The sequence below is a fragment of the Geotrypetes seraphini genome, chromosome 10 (genome assembly GCF_902459505.1).
Source record: "Geotrypetes seraphini chromosome 10, aGeoSer1.1, whole genome shotgun sequence".
NCBI classification, from domain to species: domain Eukaryota; kingdom Metazoa; phylum Chordata; class Amphibia; order Gymnophiona; family Dermophiidae; genus Geotrypetes; species Geotrypetes seraphini.
Genome location: NC_047093.1, coordinates 39470721 through 39493694, shown reverse-complemented (window position 1 = coordinate 39493694; position 22974 = coordinate 39470721). Strand labels below are relative to the sequence as shown.

At 43.8% G+C, this 22974-nt stretch overlaps 1 protein-coding gene across 4 annotated transcripts in view; it reads right to left on the bottom strand.

Moving 5' to 3' along the window:
* USP43 (ubiquitin specific peptidase 43) overlaps positions 1 to 22974 on the bottom strand; it is a 481211-nt gene that overhangs the window by 68961 nt on the left and 389276 nt on the right. For all 4 annotated transcript variants that reach the window (XM_033961845.1, XM_033961846.1, XM_033961847.1 and 1 more), the window contains 2 exons: positions 15156 to 15318; positions 4789 to 4900 (listed from right to left, as the gene is read on the bottom strand). In XM_033961845.1, the coding sequence (XP_033817736.1) occupies positions 4789 to 4900; positions 15156 to 15318 (275 nt within the window). The remainder of the gene's footprint in view (positions 1 to 4788; positions 4901 to 15155; positions 15319 to 22974) is intronic.

Genomic DNA, 22974 nt, shown 5'->3' with positions numbered 1-22974 from the left:
TATCCGAAGTTTACTCAACATCCGCAACTTAAAATAAGTCTTTTTAATCACATTCCAATAAAATGGGAAAAGGAAAGGGGCTGGGACTTGTATACTAGAGGCAGAACTAGAGATGTGCATTTGAGTTCTGATTCTGGCTGAGAAATTTTATGTGCATAAAAACACATACTAAATCTGCCAAATGACATTACATTGCATTGGTGTCTTCTATCCCGCCAATACCTTTCAGTTCTAGGCGGTTTACAACAAGAGTTGGCCTGAGCATTTACAGGGAGAATGCATGGATAATAGATGTAGTATGCGTCGGGATCTGTGGAGGGTCGATCAGGTTTAGTTAGATCATTTTGACAAATTTCTTGAATGGAAAAGTTTTAAGTTCTTTCCTGAATGTTTTGTAGTTGGGCGTCATAGTCAGCAGATTGGAGAGGTGGCGGTCTAGTTTCGCTACTGTGGTGGCTAATAGTCCGTCGTGGCCAAAGAATGGCCACCAGGATGGTCTCGGGACTCAAAGGCCTCCCGTATGAGGAAAGGCTGAATAAATTGCAGCTATACTCACTCGAAGAACGTAGAGAGAGAGGAGACACGATAGAGACGTTTAAATATATCACCGGCCGTATTGAGGTGGAGGATGATATCTTCTTTTTTAAAGGTCCCTCGGCCACAAGAGGACATCCGCTGAAAAGCAGGGGTGGGAATTTCATGGCGACACCAGGAAGTTCTACTTCACCGAAAGGGTGGTCGATCGTTGGAATGAACTTCCACTTCAGGTGATTCAGGCCAGCAACGTGCCGGATTTTAAAAGGAAATGGGATACACATGTGGGATCTCTAGGAGGGTAAAAAAAAAAAATGTAAATGGGATACACATGGTATCTCTAGGGGGGTAAATTCAAGAGGGTAGGGTTGTTGGAGTGGGCAGACTTGATGGGCTGTGGCCCTTTTCTGCCGTCATCTTCTATGTTTCTATGTATAGTTTTTCACTTTGTATACCTTTCGTGGGGGAGGGGGGTAAAGTGTGGATGAGTTCTCCTTGGTCTGGATGTGTTTTTCCTGATTAGGCGGTCGCTCAGATAGCTTGGTCCGTTTCCAAATAGGGCTTTGAATAGGGTGCAGTAGAATTTGTATTGTATGCGTGCTTGTATTGGGAGCCAGTTTGCATAATGTCGATCTACATTTGTTAAAATTGTTTAAGCATTTTAAATGATTTTCGAACGGTGGTACAATCACTGTTCTTGAGTAGGCTGGACGATAGTAATTCGCCGCTTCTGGGATTAGCCAAAGAAAACGTTGAGAGCTCTACAAGTTATGATGAATTCTGCAGCCAGATTAGTGGGGTAACGAGAACATCTCACATTACCCCTGTATTAAAAAGTCTACACTGGTTACCAGTCGAACAGAGGATTCATTTTAAAGTATTAGCTCTGGAGCATCAATCCTTGCATTGAACGGTGCCACACTGGTTCCAGTGTCTCTGGGAGATGTACAGACCCGGCAAAGCCCTGCGATCAGTTGGTAGTATGAAGCTACCAAGTTTCAAGTTTCAAGTTTTTGATAAAACGCTTATCCGAAGGTACAAAGCACTGTACATAAAAAATTTAAAAATAACAAGGAGACAAACTGTAGACCAATTAGACATACAAGACTAATAATAAGTCTTGGGGTGACAGACATGCTTAAGCTACAGAAAACAATAGGAAAGGGGGGAGAACTACAATATTTAAAGAAAAGGTACACAGAAGGGAAATACAAGAGGGAGTAGGGAAGGTGAAGATTTGCTAGGAAACTGAAAAAGAGAGAAATTTTAGATACTGTTAGGGTAGATATATATCATATTGTCAGTTAAAGGCATCTTTAAAAAGAAAACACTTTAAACTGCTTTTGAACTTTTGCAGATTTTGTTCAGATCTTAAGTATAGGGGAAGAGAGTTCCAGGTCATTGGGGCGGTCACTGAAAAGATAAAGGTACGACGAGTACCGATTATTTTCAAAGAGGGAACATTAAGGGTGTGCTGTGAGGTTGATCTGAGGGCTCTCGGAGGATCGTACGGAATCAAGAGTCTGTCTATGAAAGCTGGTGCGTTAGTTTGTATAGTTTTAAAAGTCAGAAGTGCAATTTTATACGTTATCCTATGTATAACAGGCAACCAGTGGGCTTTCCGTAACAGTGGGGTTACGTGATCAAATTTATTAGATCCTGAAATACTCTTAATAACTGTGTTTTGGATAAGTTGAAGTCGTTTTATATCTTTTAGGCATATCCCTTTTAATAAGGAATTGCAATAATCCATTTTGGATATTACAAGGGAGAGGATTAAGGGAATTAGCATCAAAAAGGGGGACCAATGATCTAATCATCCTCAGCTTATAAAAGCAATTTTTAACCACTGCACTAATTTGTGTAAGTTTATTGTCTATAAGGACGCCTAGAATTTTGATAGTAGTGGTTGGTGTAAGAGATGTATTATCAATCGAAATTGGGGCAGCTATGAATATAAAATATGTGTGTACAAAAACAAAAATGTTTACGATTGCTGGAATGTCTTTATGGAATAACTTATCCGGTCAAATAAGATTAAGGGCTCCTTTTACCAAGGTGCGCTAGGGCTTTAAAGCGTGGAATAGCGCACGCTACATTGCCGCACGCTAGACCTTAACGCTAGCATTGAGCTGGCGTTAGTTCTAGAAGCGTAGCGCACGGTAATTTCCTGCGTGCGCTATAAACGCTAGCGCACCTTAGTAAAAGGAGCCCTAAGTGTGGAACATTCCATTTTTAAAAAACTGATTAAGACCAAGCCGTTCGCTGATGCTTATTTATGATACTGTATGATAATTATTCCTCTGAAACTGTCTTGCTCTCCCATAACTACTGGCGATGAGTACTTGTTGTCATTAGCTCTTTGTGTGATGATTTAGGATTGCTATGTTTTGTGTATGTGTATTTTTGCGCTTTTATGTATGTTATCGCAGGGATTTTTGGCGGTATAAAAATATTTTGAATAAATAAATACAATTTTACAAGCATTAATTTCTGAAATAAGTCGGTGTTCTAAAAGTCAATCCCAAATTTGAAAGTGATCCAAAAATGAATTGAAAATGTTTGTCTTGCCTACCCTTAGGTCAGAGGGTTAAAGTCCCTCCTCGAGGGACGCAATCCAGTCGGGTTTTCAGGATTTCCACAATGAATATGCATGAGATCTATTAGCATACAATGAAAGCAGTCTCCCAATTTACAGCACCCCCAGCTCCCAGCTAATCTAGGGTAAAGTCGATCTGGGAATTAAACCAAGAACCATCTCCATGGCAGCGTGCAGCACTGCCCATGACCCACTGGACCAGTAAGAAATCAGACATTTACTGTCCCTGCAGGAATGTAATCTATAGACTTTGAAAATAAAAAAGCTTCTTTCAGAACATTTCTTTCTGTGGAACATTTTCTTTCAGAACATTTCTTTCAAGCTCTTATAAGACTCATCCAGTTAGGTAATTTGATTTGCAGAAGCTGTCCAGTGACCCAGTTTCTACAGGGCAACCTTTGTCCAGTCTTGGACTTGTAATAGCACTGCACTGTCCTCCAGTATTGTTAATGCTGTTCTTTCTATTGGACATCTGCACTGCAGGTATCAGACTGTACTCGGAGGGAGGGAAATTGAAGAGCCAGAACTGGACAAAGCCTCTCCCCAGGAACTGGCCGCTCCAGGCTGCTATAATATTTTGGAACACTTAATAATATGACTTCAGTCGGCAGCTGGAAAGTCCCAACAGAGCTGACATTACTCCCCCCGCCCGCTGAAGTCATAAATACACACGAGCAAGCAGCAAGTGTAATAAAAACTCAACCCTGCCACATATTCTTCTATTCTTACTTATTAAAAATGGCATTTTTATTACACTAGCTGGTTAAGAGCAAAAACGGAGACAAATGGCTTTTTGTGTTGATACTGATCCATATATTGCTCTGCAAATGAATCTCTTTCTAATCCCCATTTGTACAATCTCCATTTTGTAAAAGCAGCAGGAAAAGCATGTTGGCTTGACACTGAGCTATTGGCAATCTCAACGGGTCCCGAAATGCCTATTAAAGGAAGCCTTGAGACGCTGTGTATCACTGTGGGGGTCTTTTACTAAAGTGTGGTAAAGTTTTGCAGCTGCTACATGGTAATTGCCCCAATTACTATGAGGAAATAGCAAAACAGCAAAGCGTCTGTGTTCCCAGCAACCTCCCATGCAGTTAATACAGAGAAAATACACTTTGGACCAGTTAGCTGCACTGCAAAAAAATGCAGATGCACTTGGGGTGGGGGGGGAGGGTCATTCTATTAAATAGGTGCTTACATTCAGTGGCATAGCGAGGGTGAGTGCTAAGTGCCACTCTAGACATGGCTTGAACCCTTTATAGAATATGGCTTAACACCAATTTCCGTGCCCGATTCAGGATGCCAGACTTACGCTTGCTGAAGACTGGTTTAAATCCCAGCACTAAAGTTGGGCGCAGAGACCCATTACTCTACAATGCCATTTGCAACTTTCTGGAATGCCCCTGACCCCCTTTTGGTCATTATGAAATTTAGGCCCTCACCTTTGTAGCATAGCCTGCAGCTAGATGTGCGCGCAAATCCTAATTGGTGCCAATTAACATCAATAATTAGCATTTTGAAAGTGCGCCCGAATCTTGCCGCCATATATAGAAACTGGGGCTAAGCTTCCCAATTAACTAGGCTTTGAGAACATGCCAACCCGCAGCCATGGCAACTCATGTCTTCCTACCCCTCTGCCGATGTGCCCAACTGACCTGCACCTGTGCTTCGCTCCTCATCAGGTAACGCATATTGCTGAGGACACACTGTTGGAGCTGATCCCAGGAGATGGCTCTGTCTTCTCTCATCAGCAAGGGAGGACCGAACCTGCAAAGCCATACAATGTGTTATGCACAGAACCTATCAATCAAAATCACAATATCTGCACTAGACCAGAACAGACTGCAGCTGAATAGTGATAGCTGGGAGTCAAATAGCTGTGAGCCAGACCACAGTAACATAGTAGATAAAGGCCATGTAGCCCACCCAGTCAGCCTAGATATGCTAAGGATATATCCTGGTACTGTACCATCCAAATAAACAGCTTAAGGGGGAATTTCTGTTTTCTCAAAGCACCTTCTGAGAAAAGCACCTAATGTGCACGGGCCATAAAATCCACAAGTTTCTTGAAAGGACCTCATCGGGACCCCTGAAGAAGATACTTTTGGCGAAACAAGGACCGTGCTGGGTCCTCTTCATTGATCACATGTGTGGATTATTCCGTTGAACCACCAATAAAGCCTGTATCAGGAACATCTGTTTCCACGGTGTCTTTTGTTTTAAAATCTTATTTATGACGCCAATTGTTAGGCGCTACTTCCGTACTGAATTTTTGGTGTGAAAAAGCGTTCTAAAGGATGCAAAGCACTGTAATGGGGCAGAAACAGCAGACCTGCACGAAAACAATAAATCTGGTGCTAAAGCGTATGCTTTGGTTTCAATGAATGTTCTTAATTTTGAAAACACGGATTACCCATTTTCTTTTTAGGTTTTCGTTTGCTTTTTTTTTTTAACATTGTCTTCACTCGGTGCCATATCTCAAGATCCTTAAAGCTAATAGAATCACTATGTCAACCTGGAACAGGAAATCCTGCACTCGAACAGCAATCCTGAGAGACAGGTTTGTGCCATCTGCCATGAACAAAGTGGAAGTGTTTTAAAGTAAATTATACTCCATAAAAAGCAGTATATTACAAGCTATTTCTCACCTGATAAAGTTTTATGAGACGCTTCTAGCGTAATACAGAACAGTGGTTAATGGGATTTGTTTAGTGCAATACAGATTGTTACGAGCCCTCTGTGGCCTGCTGGCCAATCAGATTCGCAACAGGGAAAGCCCTTATCCCAGAGGTAGCGGAATTAAAAACAGAAGACAGGTACCTTTGGAATATAAATAAGCTCCATGAAGAAAGGAAATGTGGCAGAGGGTTACCTGCGCCGTAAGAGGACCTAACGAAGAATCTTTCAAACACCAAAAATAGAAAGGAAAACCAAAACTAATCTTCAGGCCTTGATTGATCCTTAGTACTTTCTGTTTCACCGCTAGAGGGGCTTTAACTTTCAAGTAGTCAATTATCATTCCGCAATGCCTGCTGTATTGGGTCGTAATGATACAATCCTAAAGCCCAGCTGTTCATTCCAACTGAAAATAAAATTGCCTTAACATAGTAACATACCAAATGATGCTAGATAAAGACCTGCAAAGTCTTTAAACACAATTATTTACTTGTTTGTCTGCTCTCGTAGATATAGCTTTCAATCCCTAACCCTACTCCTCACAGTCCACCAACCCGTTCCCCCTAACTGTATCCATGACATCCTGTTTGTCTTTGGGAAACAGAGCTGAGATTGTGACGTCATAATGCCTCATTCCACCAATAAGAGCCAACCTCATCAGTGACGTCACAATGGCTTGATTGTTCTGTACTTCCCTCTGCCCTCCAACCCAGCCAGATTAACTGTTCCCCTTAACTGTATCCATGACATCCTGTTTGTCTGTCTTGCCTGTTTAGATTGTAAGCTCTTTCGAGCAGGGACTGTTTTCTTACTCTCTGTGACTCTGTACAGCACTGCGTGCGTCTGGTAGCGCTATAGAAATAATTAATAGTAATAATAGAGATGCATGGCAGCATGAGGCCTGCAAATTACTCACTAGAAAGAACCTGATGAAATGCAGTGGGGTCAGGGCTGTTAAGTGTCAACGGTACGATCCAACATTACTTTGCAGTGGAAAGGAGGCTCTGGAACAAGCAATCACTGGATGAGATTAACAGGGGGTTAACTCGGGAATAATCTAAGGAAATATTTCTTTTATGCAAAGAGAAGTGGATACATGGAAGAGAAGGGTAATATCAGAGTTCTAGAAAGCATGGGATAAACACAGTATCTCTGAGGATAAATAATCTAATCTAAATCTTAGATTTATATACCGGATCATCCCTAAAGATACAGGGATCGACTCGGTTTACAATAAAAATACGTTTACAAAGATGTGTTGATTTTAAGATAGATCATTAGGAGTTACAGGGTACCCACAAAAACACTCAAATTTAAATGGTTACAAAACCAAAATTTATTGGAATATTCTTTCACCTTTGAGGCTACAGTTTCATCAACTCATAAAGTTTCATATGATATCTGTTGATTACATACACTTGATGTGCGCTCAACCTGTTACTTGGCAAATATCGATGCGATAATTGAGCTCGGACCAGACTCTCTGAAGCATATCCAGCGTGATTGCGTTTATAGCTTCAGTGATGCGTTCCTGCAGATCATCCATAGTTGCAGGTAGTAGAGGTACGCACACTCCTGTCTTTCACGTACCCCCAATGTAATGTCCGGTGATCTCGGGGGCCACTTGAGGAACACCTGGTCATTTTGTCGGGTTGCAGTGTCTGAAGGTTGTAACTTCCGCACCAATTGCAGCTTATAAGGGTGAACGTGCAAGCGATTGTGTAAGATCTTGCTAACCGTGCTTTTCGGGACTTATTTTTAAACATATTCCAATAAGTTTTGATTTTGTAACCATTTAAAATCAAGGAGTGTTTTTGTGGGAACCCTGTATACTAAGCATAAAAGTTATTTGGGAGGTTAGCGGATGGGGACAGAGATGAGACAGACACACACACACAGACTTGGTGACCTTATAAACCCCAGAAGGAAGGCTAAAAACAAACCAGGAGCAGATCTAGTCCACACTAGGAATATTATCATGTCACAGGGAGAGAAGATTCACGGCTTATGTGAGGATTCCAAGGTAAGATACGACCAATGGTGGAACCAATGGTGGAACTCTTTGCCCGAATATGTAAAAAATGAAAAAGATGTTCCTTCTTTTAAGAAATCTCTTAAAACTTATCTTTTTAAAAAAATTTTTAATACATAAATAATAAAATACAAATTCGCCTATTTTTTTTTAATTTTTCGTTTCAAGTATTTTAATACCTCCCTGATGTTCTTTCCTTAAATGTATTTCTTTTTTTTACGATATGTAACTTTAACCTCCCTCTCCTCCCAATTGATGTTGGTCCTGTCTAAAATCTATCGTTTTTATTGTATGTTATTATTATTATTTTAATGAACTGTATGTTTTTATTATCTTATCTGATTGTATTTTAATGTACATCGCTTTGTATAACGATATAGCGATCCATCAAATATTTAATAAACCTTGAACCTTGAAACCTTGACCATTCAAAATCTCTGTAGCTGGCAAGCTTTGATGTAGCTAGCCATGACTGGCATATTTATGTCTCATTTTTCATTACTACATTTTTATGGAATTGTATCATGCTGAAAAGTCCTTTCAAATTAAATATGAACAGGCCATAAGATGCAGTGTGAAAAATATTGATTTCAGGCAAAGGGAATAGGGATCAAGAAAGAATTATTATTGCCCTAAGTCTGAGGGCATTATTGACTCTAAAACCTCTTGAGGAGTACAGTACTTTACTACTTCTGAATGCATGCTGCTGCCTGGAATTTCTTTATGATTCTGTCCTAGAAAAATTAAGTTCTGAATATTTATAGGTCTCAAAGAACTCCTATGTTAAAACTGCAGTTTTCACATGCTAAATATAGTCTTTTGCTCTGAAATCTGGAACACAGCCTGGCTTTGGGCCTTCAATGTATAGGTCAATGGTGGTTTTTGTTGTTTTTTTAAATCAATTCAGTGACTTTAGAGATAGATGAAGACACAAATGTTAATTTAATCTATTTATTTAAAATTATTTTTAAACTTCATCCCTGAGACTGAAATCAGTATCCACTCAGTGGCGTAGTAAGGAAGGTGTGGACCACCCTGGGTGCCAAGTCTGTGGGGGCGCTGGCACCTCTCTGCCCATCCTGCCACACCATGCCACCCTCATGCCATCCCTCCCCCCACCCCGTACTTCCATTTTATCTTCTCTAGCATGAGCAACTTCTGCCTTTTGCATGCACCATCATGGTTCCCCTCTGAATCACTTCTGGGTCATGGGGCCAGGAAGTGAAGTCAGAGGGAATCCAACGCTGGTGCGAGGAACATGCTTGCAGAAGCCACTCGCACTGGCAAAGATTAAGAGGTGGGGGGGGAGAGCGCAAGTGTGGAAAGGGGGATGGGGGCGGGAAGGAGCGGGGGTGTGGAGAGGAGGGCGCGGGGAATGTAGGGGAGCACCACAGCCCCAGGTGCCTCCTACTTTTATTATGCCACTGTATCCACTCAAAGTGGAATTCAATCATATACATACAAAACATACATACAAATTCAAATTTATTGGAGAGATCACCTAGGGTTCTTCTAAGGGAGTCAAGTGTATTTCTTAAATTAGGGGCGTTTTCTCGTAAGGGAAGGTTTCTGAAAGTGTGAAGTATTTTGAGTGATATAGCAGTCCATCTCCAAAATGGGTGCCAACTTCAAGTCTGAGGAATGCTAGAGAAGTTTCAGGAGTGACTTAGAAGTCTGGAGTGATCTGGAAGGCATTTGGCCCAAGTTTTAAAGTACTGTTTGGTATGGCTCCTAATTACTTGTCTCTGTGTTTTGAAAGATATAAACCTAAAAGAATAACTCGAGGGCAATACTCATTTGTTTTCCCGATCATTAAGCCTTGTCGTTACAAGAGATTCTTTGATAAATTGCTTGGTTTCAGGCAGGTAAAATGGATTCATGGCTAAGTTCTATAATTTCTCAGGCCCATTCATACATGTCCTTTAGGAAACTATTGAAAACTGATTTATTCGAAAAGTTTGCAAATTGATGTTTCAGAATATGGATTGGAAATTTGCACATTGATTTTACAATTGTACTTTTTAAGGATATTTATCTATTTTCTCGAATGCATTTTATTCAATTATTGTATAATTTTAGTTGTTTTTAGATTTCGTACTTTTATTCACTGTTTGTATATTTTTAGTACTGTATGTGAACCGCCTAGAACTATGTGGTAGGGCGGTATATAAAAATAAAATTATTATTAATATTGTGCTCTGTCTGGAAATGTGCTTTTGTGGTAGAAGAGGATTCAAGACATTCTAAGAAATCTAAAGGAACAGAAACCAGAAAGTGAAGTTTTAAGTAATAATAATATTCTTGCAGCTGAGTCAAGAATCTTGAGAAGTGATTTTGCCTGGATTTGCTATTTTTACTGCTCTTGAACTCTTTTGAAGATTGGACTGTGTAAAGCTACATGCTGTTTCTTCTATACCGTTGACATTTGAGTAATGTTCGGAACAAGGTTAATGTGCAGTAATTTGGTGGCCAAGATAGTGGCAGGAAGTATTAAGGCAGCATAGTGAGCTCCAGATTTGCTGCTCGATAGAAGACCTTATTGGGGTTAGCATGAATTGAAGGTCCACTCTTTCTTATCTGTTGGCAGCTCTGCTCTGGACTTGATGCAGCAATTTATAGCAAAATATGCGCCTCTTGCTTCTGGAGACAAGGAGACAGGGCTGCTCTAGGTGTTTGTGAAGCCTCAGTAAGCCCTGAACAGCGCACGACTCCCCTAAATTCAGAAGAGTGGAGGCTGTTAAGAGATTAGCAAGATGATGCAGAAGTTGGGGGTGCTGCCATGGCTGAATATAGAAGTGGGGTGGTTCCAATGCTACATTTGTCTGTCTCCTCGGGTCCCTGTCAGAAGTTGATCTGGATATAAGTAAGAAAAATAGCGGGCAGTCATCTACTTTGACTAGGAGACAGGGAATTGAAAACTTTACCAAGGAATTGATTGTGGTGACCCGTTCAAAAGGGAGGAAGAAGAAAGCTGAGTAGATAACTTTAGGAGAAGTGAGGAAAGCAATTGCAGAGGTAGATCAGTCAGTGCTGGTACATTTGGACAAAACTATGGAGGGTTTTGGGTCCTTAGGTGCACAAGTTAAACCATAAAAAAGTGTACAAGCCTGTAGAACTGGGACGGAATGTTCTTTATTCAACAATGACCTGACACAGTGTTTCCTATAGAGAAAATTGTCCCAATTTGAAGAAACACCTGAGGAGTCAGAAGGGAGTAAGAGTTGCTGCCTTCTGATTTTGTGAGAGGCAGACACAGAAGCTGAAGCCTGAAGTCAAGCCACGTTTAGTGAGGAAAGGCTCAGCTCCACAAGAAAATCAGTGTGCTTCTTCCAGGAACTGTAACTGCACATGCTGTGTACTTACTGCATGAACTGTTTAAGACCTCTGTGATTCCATCGCGTTGTTATCACCATGTATAAACAAGATTACTACTCAGCATGTTGCTGATGCCCCAATCCCCCTCTTGTCTGCAGAGGGCTTGTTAAGAACTTGTTGCAGAAGGCAGCAACTCTTATCCCCTTCAGACTCCACAGGTGTTATTTCAAATTGGGACAACTTTCTCTATAGGAGAATCGTATGACAGATAAATTAAAAGAACCCTAACATAGGCTGCTGGTCAAAACACTGACAGTGTCAGGTCATTGTTGAATAAAGAACATTCCGTCCCAGTACTACATGCTTGTACACTTTTTATGGTGTAATTGACTTTTTGTGTTAAACAACATGAAGAAACTCTTGAGGACATATAGGGAGAATTTGGAGAGAATTGAAAAAATTGTGGATCTGAGATTTAGCTCTAGAACCCAACAGAAATTGGATTCTTCAACTGTATTGTATAAGAGATTGTGTGGCTCTAATGCAATGGTTTGTCCTTATTTATGTAGGCCACAGAAAATAGTCACAAAGCCTTTTTGGTCAAATGTTCTCAAGAAGCAGCTTTTGGTGCAATGTTTTCTCTACAGTTTCCTTGTAAACGTTTCATAAGATTTGAGGGTAAGAGTTATGTCTTTTGTGATCCATCATATTTTCAGAATTTTCTTGATGCTCAGACTACTCCGGTACCATTAGCTTTGTCTTCCTCTGCATTGTTGTAGGTATGCTATGTATCTCCTTTGATATAATTCTTCAGTTTGCTCCTTTTACTTTATGTTGTCAAGAATTTTTTTTTTACCATGTGCAAATACAGAACTCAGACACTGTCTGTCTCTACCACTTCTACCGGGAGACAATTCCACGCATCTACCGCCCTTGTTTTATTTATTTATTTAAAAAAATTTGTTACTTGCTCATCCTGCAATTCTAAGCGAGTTACAAAAGACATACATAGTGCAGTTATCGACAGTTACAAACAAATAACATCTTACATAACAATACTCTTAAAATCAATTTCATAAATAAAATTTAATGATGTCTTATGTATCATGGAGCATTACTGAGCTTGTGTAAGTATGGCTGAAGAGTTTGAGAACTCTACCATTAGAAGGTCAAGTCTCAAACTTGCCTGAAGCAGTCATGATTGGGGAACAAGATCAAAGTGACCACTTCAGAGGCTGAAATTTGCTTACCCGATCCTGACACTATCCTGAAGTAAAAGAGATGATGTACTGTCTTAGTGCTTTCTATGGAGTTAGGAGTGACCATTGGGCATTCTGAGTGCTCTAGCTGTTACCTAGAACAGGATTCACCAACCTGTGGTACTTCATACTGCCAGGAAGCCCTCTAAGCCCCAATTTCACCCTTTCATGAAGTTGCTGGTTTCTTTTGGAAATGTTTCAGATTTCTGAGCCATTATTTCTGAACAAGTTGGTGTCGCACAAGAAAACAGGACCAGAGGTACCACAGGAACCCACATCATTCTGAGATATGAGGAGCAAGTAGTGGAGGGAGCAGAGAGTTATCATGAGGAAACAAAGACAGACAAACAAGAGCCAAAAAGGTGAGACTTTTTTGTTTGTCTTGCTAAAAAAAAAAAAAAAATCTTTAGAATTTAAGCCCGTCTAATACTTTATGATATCCTAAAAAGTCAAAATCTATTTTTTATGGTAATGGTTGGGGAGGGTTTCAGAAATGTGGGTTTAAATATCTTCTTAAAAATTTACAATATGTATTACAAATTACCGTATTTTCGCGGATATAACGCGCACCATTGTAAAACGCGCACAGGGGTATAGCGCGCAGAAATCACGATGATATGTACAAAAACTTTTCTATACCGCGCTCAGGCATATAACGCGCATGCTGCCCGACTCTCCTCTGGCCACCCCGACTCTCCTTTCGCTCTCCCCGACTCTCCTCTGGCCACCCCGATTCTCCTTTCGCCCTCCCCGACTCTCATCTGGTTGCCCCGACTCACCCTGACTTTCGGTGCACTGCCCCGACTCTCCTCTGGTTGCCCCGACTCACCGTTCACCCGCCCTGACTTTCGGTGCACTGCCCCGCCTCTCCGTGCCTGTCCCCCTTGAAGTCCTGTCCCCCCTTGAAGGTCTGCCTGTCCCCCCTTGAAGGTCTGCCTGTCCCCCCTTGAAGTCCTGTCCCCATCCTGAAAGCCTGATGCCCCCCCCTCGACGTCCGATTCTTCTCCCCCCTCGGCAGGACCACTCGCACCCCCACCCCGAAGGACCGCCGACTCCCCGACAATATTGGGCCAGGAGGGAGCCCAAATCCTCCTGGCCACGGCGACCCCCTAACCCCACCCCGCACTACATTACGGGCAGGAGGGATCCCAGGCCCTCCTGCCCTCGACGCAAACCCCCTCCCCCCAACGACCGCCCCCCCCCCCAAGAACCTCCGCCCGTCCCCCAGCCGACCCGCGACCCCCCTGGCCGACCCCCACGACACCCCCACCCGCCTTCCCCGTACTTTGTGTAGTTGGGCCAGAAGGGAGCCCAAACCCTCCTGGCCACGGCGACCCCCTAACCCCACCCCGCACTACATTACGGGCAGGAGGGATCCCAGGCCCTCCTGCCCTCGACGCAAACCCCCCTCCCTCCAACGACCGCCCCCCCCCAAGAACCTCCGACCGACCCGCGACCCCCCTGGCCGACCCCCCCACCCCCCTTCCCCGTACCTTTGGAAGTTGGCCGGACAGACGGGAGCCAAACCCGCCTGTCCGGCAGGCAGCCAACGAAGGAATGAGGCCGGATTGGCCCATCCGTCCTAAAGCTCCGCCTACTGGTGGGGCCTAAGGCGCGTGGGCCAATCAGAATAGGCCCTGGAGCCTTAGGTCCCACCTGGGGGCGCGGCCTGAGGCACATGGGCCAAACCCGACCATGTGTCTCAGGCCGCGCCCCCAGGTGGGACCTAAGGCTCCAGGGCCTATTCTGATTGGCCCACGCGCCTTAGGCCCCACCAGTAGGCGGAGCTTTAGGACGGATGGGCCAATCCGGCCTCATTCCTTCGTTGGCTGCCTGCCGGACAGGCGGGTTTGGCTCCCGTCTGTCCGGCCAACTTCCAAAGGTACGGGGAAGGGGGGTGGGGGGGTCGGCCAGGGGGGTCGCGGGTCGGTCGGAGGTTCTTGGGGGGGGGCGGTCGTTGGAGGGAGGGGGGTTTGCGTCGAGGGCAGGAGGGCCTGGGATCCCTCCTGCCCGTAATGTAGTGCGGGGTGGGGTTAGGGGGTCGCCGTGGCCAGGAGGGTTTGGGCTCCCTTCTGGCCCAACTACACAAAGTACGGGGAAGGCGGGTGGGGGTGTCGTGGGGGTCGGCCAGGGGGGTCGCGGGTCGGCTGGGGGACGGGCGGAGGTTCTTGGGGGGGGGCGGTCGTTGGGGGGAGGGGGTTTGCGTCGAGGGCAGGAGGGCCTGGGATCCCTCCTGCCCGTAATGTAGTGCGGGGTGGGGTTAGGGGGTCGCCGTGGCCAGGAGGGTTTGGGCTCCCTCCTGGCCCGATATTGTTGGGGAGTCGGCGGTCCTTCGGGGTGAGGGTGCGAGTGGTCCTGCCGGGGGGGGGATGTATCGGACGTCGGGGAGTCGGCCGGGCAAGAGGGCTTGGGCTCCCTCTTGCTCCGATCGTGGATGCGGGTGCGGGTGGGAGCGCGTGCGAGCGGTCGTTCGGGGTGGGGGTGCGAGCGGTCCTGCTGGGGGGGTGAATCGGGCGTCGGGCGGGGTGGGAACTATGTTTAAAAACTTTTGTATACCGCGCTCAGGCATATAACGCGCGAGGGGTATGCGCGGTACGTAAAATCACGTATAACGCGCGCGTTATATCCGCGAAAATACGGTAACCCCCATTTTCTGAAAGTATTATATTAACTGAACAAGACAGTGATGGAACTTGGGCCCTCCACCCCTCTACCATCTCTGACTCCCACATACCACTACCTGCTGGCTTGTTGTCCACTTCCCTCCGTGTTGCAGAGGAGAATCAGAATCTTCCCAAGGCCTCCATGGGGCAGGAACTCAGATGAAAAAGCCCCCGATGGGGGCAGCTTCTTTCCTTCAGGTTCAGACGAGTAAGGGGAAGATGGAAGACTCTGAGGGTAACCTTAGGAGAAGAACACAACAGAGCAAAAAGAAATAAGAAGACTAAAGCATATTTCCTGATAAAGTTTAATGTTTATATCTAGACCTTGTATTCTAAAATGCACCATGTAGGGGCAGCATATAACATCACCAAACTAAGGGAATATTAGGGCTTACCTGATAATTTACTTTCCTTTAGTCCCTCTAGATTGGCACAGATTGGATATTATGCACTCCTACCAGCAGATGGAGACTGAGAACCACTGAGCTTTGACTTATTTATTTATTTAATTCAATTTATATCCCATCCTCCCTGAAGAGCTCAGAACGGGTTATGTGGTAACATACGTAACAATTAATAGACAAGGCACAGAAGACTAAGGCAGTATAGTTCCAATGAAATGCATCTGGTTCGATTGTTCTGGATTAGCAGATGCATGAGAATGCATTGGATGAGAGTAAGTTTAACATATATTAAGAATACAGTCGAGATCCAAGGTGGCTGCGGACTGACCTGTCTGAGCAGCGCGCATCAGAGAGCTCCTCTTACTTAAAGATTCTACTTAGAAAATGACCTTTTTGATCTGAGATGTGCGGAGGGGAAAGAGTTCGGCTGGGGCCTCGTGGAGCTCTGGAATGGCTGGCTCTGGCAATATTGAAGAGCTACTTTGGCAAATGCGGGCTGCCCTTCCATTGTCGGAGACCTTCCTGCTAGAGACACCCCGGGCCAGCAGGACGGAGGCGATCTCTTTGGGACTTGAAACCACTCTCAGTCCTGACACTAGGGCCCCTCCCACACGCCCTCAGGGCACCAGCTCCCCACGAAGGGACGAGCACCCAGATGTTGGAGCAGAATCCATTCTGGAGGCCAGAGAGAACAGACAAGGGAGTGTGGAGCTGGACTCCCTACAATCGCAGGAGAGTTCAGGAGTGGAACCTGAGGTGGAGGAAACTTCTGGGGATGACGAATCCAGGCTACCGAGCAGCATGGGGAGTTAGCAGCTGAAGAGAATTTCATTTCACAAATTTCCCTTTCTCAATTCCCGAGACCTCGAGAGGTAACTCTTGACTCTATTTGGGATCTTTTGGCAAGGTTGCCAACTCTTATAAATCCTCATTTTCAACATTTAGAGGATAAAATGAAAATTCAGGCAACAGAAATTAAGAACCTTCAATCTGAAATGGTTAACTCTAAAACCTCCTTGAGTATTATTAACCTGGAAATAACCTCATCAAGGACAATATTAGTTTGAGAAGAAAATTAGAATCCTTAGAGCAGTGATTCCCAACCCTGTCCTGGAGGAACACCAGGCCAATCGGGTTTTCAGGCTAGCCCTAATGAATATGCATGAGAGAGATTTGCATATAATGGAAGTGATAGGCATGCAAATTTGCTTCATGCATATTCATTAGGGCTAGCCTGAAAACCCAATTGGCCTGGTGTTCCTCCAGGACAGGGTTGGGAACCACTGCCTTAGAGAACTCCTCCTGATCTAACAACATGAGATTGGTTAATTTTCCTAGAAGTACCATGGTTACTCCTAGGGAAATGTTAAAGAGGTATATGTTAGCTTAGAGGTTCTGGATATCACTGAGGAGCTTTTACCTCCTCTAACACGGGTTTATTATTTATTTATTTATTTTTATATACCGTTCTCCCAGGGGAGCTCAGAAAAGTTTACATTAATTTATTCAGGTACTCAAGCATTTTTCCCTATCCCAGCAGACTCACAACCTATCTAATGTCCCTGGGGCAATGGGGGAATTAAGTGACTTGCCCAGGGTCACAAGGAGCAGCGTGGGTTTGAACCCACAACCACAGGGTGCTGAGGCTGTAGCTTTAACCACTGCGCCACACACTCCCTACCTACTAAAGTACAGAATCAAGAGCAAGAAACTGCTGCTGATCTGAATGTAACCACATTGCTTGAAATATCTGATAGAGAGCTGGTCACCCCAGCAACTTTATTATTGACGGGGGCTTTGGCCCCAGACAAGAATTTTCTCATGAACAATTTCTTTAAAAATAAACAGAAGGAATTTCTAGGTTTAAAAATTCAGATGTAGCCAGATTTAGCAAGAGATACCCAGAGACGAAAGAGAGAATTTCTACTTTTAAGACCTGGAGTCGACGTTTTATCTTCGCCACCCTTGTAAATGTGTTATATATTATTCTTTGCAAAAATATGTTTTCTTTGAACCCTCGCAACTGATGACTTTCCTATCGCTATCGCAACTGGAAAAATAGGAAAAAGAAAAATCTAAGCCCTAAGCCCTGAATAAAGTAGAAATAGGGCAGCCTTGAGTTCAGACAGTTTAGTTGTGTCTCTTCTTTTTATTTTCATTATTATTAATCCTGTTATGTTAAACCTTGGATCTCAGATTTAAATAGAGGACTTGAGTTGAATTTAGCATGTATTTTTTTTTTAACTTTATGTTGGCATGTAAACATTTCTCTGCTTAAAATTCCTTTCTGTACAAGCTGATACTTGATAGTATAATTGAAAAAATAAAAAAAAAAAAAAAGTACAGTATTTGTGCTAACTTAGCCTGAAGTTTTGGTATAGAGGTAGGTTTTTACTGATTTTCTAAAGCTCAAAAGTCCATCAAGGGATTTGATGTTAGGAGGTTGCGCAGTCCCCTGATGCCAGTCAACTCCTGCCCCAGCAGCTCTGCATCCCCAGAACCCTCAACCCAATGATCCTAATCCACCCTCTTTCTCTTCAGAGGAAGGGAAGAAGAGGATCCTTGCAGTGTCCCTTCAGGGAAAAGAGGCTCAGATAGACCTTCTCTGAGGAAGCAAAAAGCATCTTATATGACTAGGACTAATTCTAGTGAAAAATCCACCTCTGAGATTGACGGTAACTAAGTGCCTGCCAAAGGAGAAGCTGAGGAAATCACCCCGTCCAAATGCGGAGAAAAGTCATGCCCCAAAGTTGGATTCAGAATGACGGCAGTTCCTGCCAAAATCGGGGCTGTTGGCAAACCTCTCTACTACTACTATTTATTATTTCTAAAGCGCTGAAAGGGTAGAAGCCGGCAGATTCGCTGCCTCTTGAGATCGCAGGCTGACTCTCCACCGAGCTCCTGCCGGCGCAGTAAGAACAGACTCCCGACGCATCAAAGGCCAAGCACTGGCACACCGCACAGCGCTTCAGACGCTGCAAACTCATCGCACCCACCCCCTTCCTGGACCTGAAAATCCCTCAGAGAGAAGGCTAATATTGAGGCTGCAGTAAGAAACACAGAGGAACAGCAAAGACCCCCAAGAGTAGTTAGGAGCAGGCTGAAACTGATTCCCTCAAATTTTGTGCTTGTTTCCCCCCCCCCCCCCCCTAAATTGAATCAGGCAGACTCCTCTAGCACTGCAACTGATCATCTGTTGGCAGACAGCACACCAGCTGAGGCTGTAAATAGCCAATATCTTCTCCCCCAATATATTCTAGTCCCTCAATGAGGAAACTAGGAGGGGGAAGGGGGGAGAGGGAGAGGAACTTGGACTCCTGGGTGTGACTCCACCAGAGCAGAGAAAACCTGTGGACCTCAAGCTCCAGTCCAGCATAGTCTTAACACTCTGCCATCTGCTGAGACTGAGAACGGACTGGCTTCAGGGAATTGCACAGCCCACTTATTGGCTAAGTCAAAGCTCAGTGGTTCTCGGTCGCCATCTGCTGGTAGGATTGCACATTACCCATCTGTGCTGGTCTTCTACGACACCGCGCTAGCAGTTTCTAGTGGCCCACTTTGCTCCTGATGCTCATAGGAACTCAATGAGCTTTGGGAGCAGCGTGGGCCATTCAGCGCGGCTTTCTGCGCTAAAAACCGCTAGCGCGGTTTCATAGAAGAGGGGGTATGTTTTTTAGTTTGTTTTATTTTATTTATAACTCGCCTTTCCCAAGGCAGCTCACAATTTAAACATACATAATATAAAAATACATGTATAAAAAACATAAACAGATAAGCGACCAGCCTTAATGCCCATATTTCATATTACAAAATAGATGGTTTTTTTCAGTAACTTCTTAAAAGTATCAAAATTGCCTTGCTTTCTAATGTACAAAGGTAGCCGATTCCATTCCTGGGGGCCCCTGCAGGAAAACATGCTTACACGTGAGGTATTCAGTCTCAAATGGGTGGCACAAACAAGTCACCATGATGGATAGAACATAACTTGGGTAACGGGACATAAGCCAATACAAAAAAAGATCATTTAGTCAATACAAAAAAAGATCATTACTAAGTTGAGGATGAGCATACAGTAAGAATGCTCACTGCTTACTTCTGAGCTTATCACTGCTTAGTTTTAAGCTGTTCTCAGCAGGAAACCTAGGCTTAGATAAAAGTTTGCAAAGTGCTATAATTGACAGTTCCTGTTCTTTCAAGCTTATGGTCTAACAGACAGACAAGAAGTATATGAAAACATATGGGATAGATCTTTGAGTTAAATTATGCTTCTGGGGACATATCAGGAAGCTCAAGGTGAGTTACAAAATTATGCACAACCAACAATATACCAAAGCAATAATAATATACAATATTAAAAAAGAAATCATAAAATTATAACAAATAGACTTTGCTTACATAAGTACTCCCATCCCAGAATAAAACCTCCCATACTTTCAAATACCAAAACATTTTTGGAAATAGCAAGCCTTCAAATGTTTAGTAAAAGAAGAAGAATATTGGATTTGTCTTATTGATGACTGCCTAATTCAACCCAAACTGGACATCATCTGCGTATAAATGACAAAGAGATCCCCATACCCTCAATAATACCCACAACAGATATAAATCAAACAATAATGGCGAAAATACTGAACATTGGGGAAGACCACAAAGGAGCTCCACACTCCTCAACACATTCTAATAGACCCATTGAGAACACTTGGTCAGGAATGAACAGTGAGCACTCTTTACAAGCATTGTGCAAGAGGAGTGGTCCAGTGGTTAGAGAACCCTGAGGTTGTGAGTTTGATTCCCACTGCATCTCCTTAAAACACTTCATTGCCCCGGGTACAAATTAGCACCTGTCCAAAATATATAAACCACAAAGAAAAAGCAGTATACATGTCCCATTCCCTTTCTGAAAGAGTAAGAAATACTGCTGTAGAAGATCAGACTCTAGGTATTTTATCCACTAGATAGAGAGACCTTCTCCTGTGTGGTATGCTAAAATCACCCATAAATAGCTGGCTCCTACAGGCCAATTGAAAATCGTGCATGCTTGAGGCCCTCCAACCATGGCCCGGAGTTGGAGAGGAAGATATGAAGCTTTGTGGGGGGTAGATGGGGGTGGGGCTGGGGCAGGCCATGTGTCTGGGTTTTTCTTTTACCTAAATATGGTAACTCTACCTTAATATCAGCACTAACTGGCCATATTAAAAGTGTGCAGGAGAGGGGCTTTACAAAGGGCGGAATTGGGGAGGCGCTGGGAGTTATGTGCATAAAGACAGTATTCAGATCCTGTGTCCACATAGCTAACTGGGCATATAGGATCACATAAATACCATGTTTCCCACAAAATAAGACAGTGTCATATTAATTTGGGGTCAAAAATGCATTAGGGCTTTAGGGATGTCATTGTTTTTCATGTATAATAATCATCTCTCCCTTTCTCTCCTCTACCCCAATTTTTCCTCTTTCCTTCCCCCCCCCCAATGTGCAGCATCTTTCCTTCCCTCTCACTCATCCCCCTGTGCAGCAGAACCCCACCTACCCTCTCACTGTTAGGCTGACATACCTCTGCTCTGAGGCCTTCAAAAAAGCAGTGGAGGCAGCAGTCAGTGATGCGGCAGAGGGAAGGCCTCAGCGGGGAAGGCCTTGAAGAAGCCCGTTCAGAGCGTTGCCACCACTGCTGCTTTAGGAGGCCTTGGAGCAGAGGTACAGTATGTCAGGTCTTACTAGGATGGGGGTTGCTAAATCGACAAGTCCGATTTTGGGGGCAAATCGGGCAGGGAGTGTTGGGGACATTCGGGGGTGGGGGGAAGGCTTCAGGGCTTATTTTTGGGGTAGGGCTTATATTAGGCACATCCTTAAAAATCATGCTAGGGTTTATTTTCGGGATAGGGCTTATTTTCAGGGAAACAGGGTAGCAGTCCTAAATGTGCTTGGTTAGCTAAGCAGGTGCCAGCATTGAATATCAGCTGGCACCCACATAGCTGTCTGTTGTGGCAAGCTCATTGCCCATTCCTCAAATTCCCCTGCAACAAATTCTATTCCCTCTTACTCTATCCCCAAGCCTCAGCATTCCCTGTAGGCCTACCTACCAGCTTTGGTAGTCTAGTGATTCTTGATCACCATATCTAAAATAAAGATTTAGCGGAATTAGAAAATGTTCAAAGAAAAGCGACCAAGATGATAAAGGGGATGGAACTCCTCTCATATGAGGAAACACTGAAGAGGTTAGGGGAGACAGCTGAAGGGAGATATGATTGAAGTCTTCACAATCCTGAGTGCTGTAGAACAGGTACAAGTGGATAGATTTTTTACTCCATCAACAATTACAAAGATTAGGGAACATTTGAAGTTACAGGGAAATACTTTTAAAACCAATAGGAGGAAATATTTTTTCACTCAGAGAATAGTTAAGCTCTGGAACGCACTGCCAGAGGATGTGGTAACAGTGGCTAACATAGCTGGTTTTCAAAAAGGTCTAGACAAGTTCCTGGAAGAAAAGTCCATAGCCTGCTATTCAGACATACATGATGAAGGCTATTGTTTGCCCCGGGATTGGTAGTACGGGATGTTGCTACTCTCTGGGTTTCTGCCAGTTACTTGTGACCTAGATTGGCCACTGTGGAAACAGGATTCTGGGCTAGATGGACCATTAGTCTGACTCAGTATGGCTATTCTGAGTATGGCTATACTAGTTGTTGCCCCTTGCAGTTCCTAAACAAAAATAACTGCCTTGACCTCTAATGGTAGTAGAGGTCATGACAGCCATTTTTGCTTGGGAACCATGAGGGGAAAGACTACCATGTAAGGCTCCTCTTCCTCAGTGTTCTTTCTGATACTTAAGTATAAGGACCTAAGGGCCACAAACTAGGGTTACCTAATGGCTCCAGAAAAAGGAGAATGGAGTGAGACATCTGGGTTTTACTTCCAGTGAAAGAAATGGAAGTAAAACCCGGATGTTTAATCCATCCTCCTTTTTCTGGAATCATACGGTAACTGACGGTTAGGGGAAAACTCTGTAAGCCAAGTGTCTTAATTACAACTCTTCTCGGAGATGCCAATCTTTACTCATGAGAAGAGTGTTTTATTGATTTGAAGGCTCTTTCACTCTTACTCTTTGAGGCCTGACTCTCACTTATTAGGAGTGTGTCATACTCATTTGAAGACTCACTCAATAGGAATATGTCACACTCATTTGAAGGCTCTCACTAACATTAAGAGCCTCAGTACCAATGCTCTGGTTCTGATTACTGCTTTATAAGAGGCAAGCCTCAGAGAGAAAAGTCAAGTGGCCACCCACCAGTAGGCACTGTTCCCTCTAAATTGAGTGGGTATTCTCTAACTGCATTCCTACCAGTAGGGGGTGGTGTGTTTTCAAACACTATGCACAGGGAGGTTTCTCTGGAGTTCTGCAGAACCTGCCTGTCCCTCACAATTGAAAATGTGATACGACCACAGCAACCCCCACTGAGAATTATAGGTCGAGAATTTCCTCTCGGCTTAG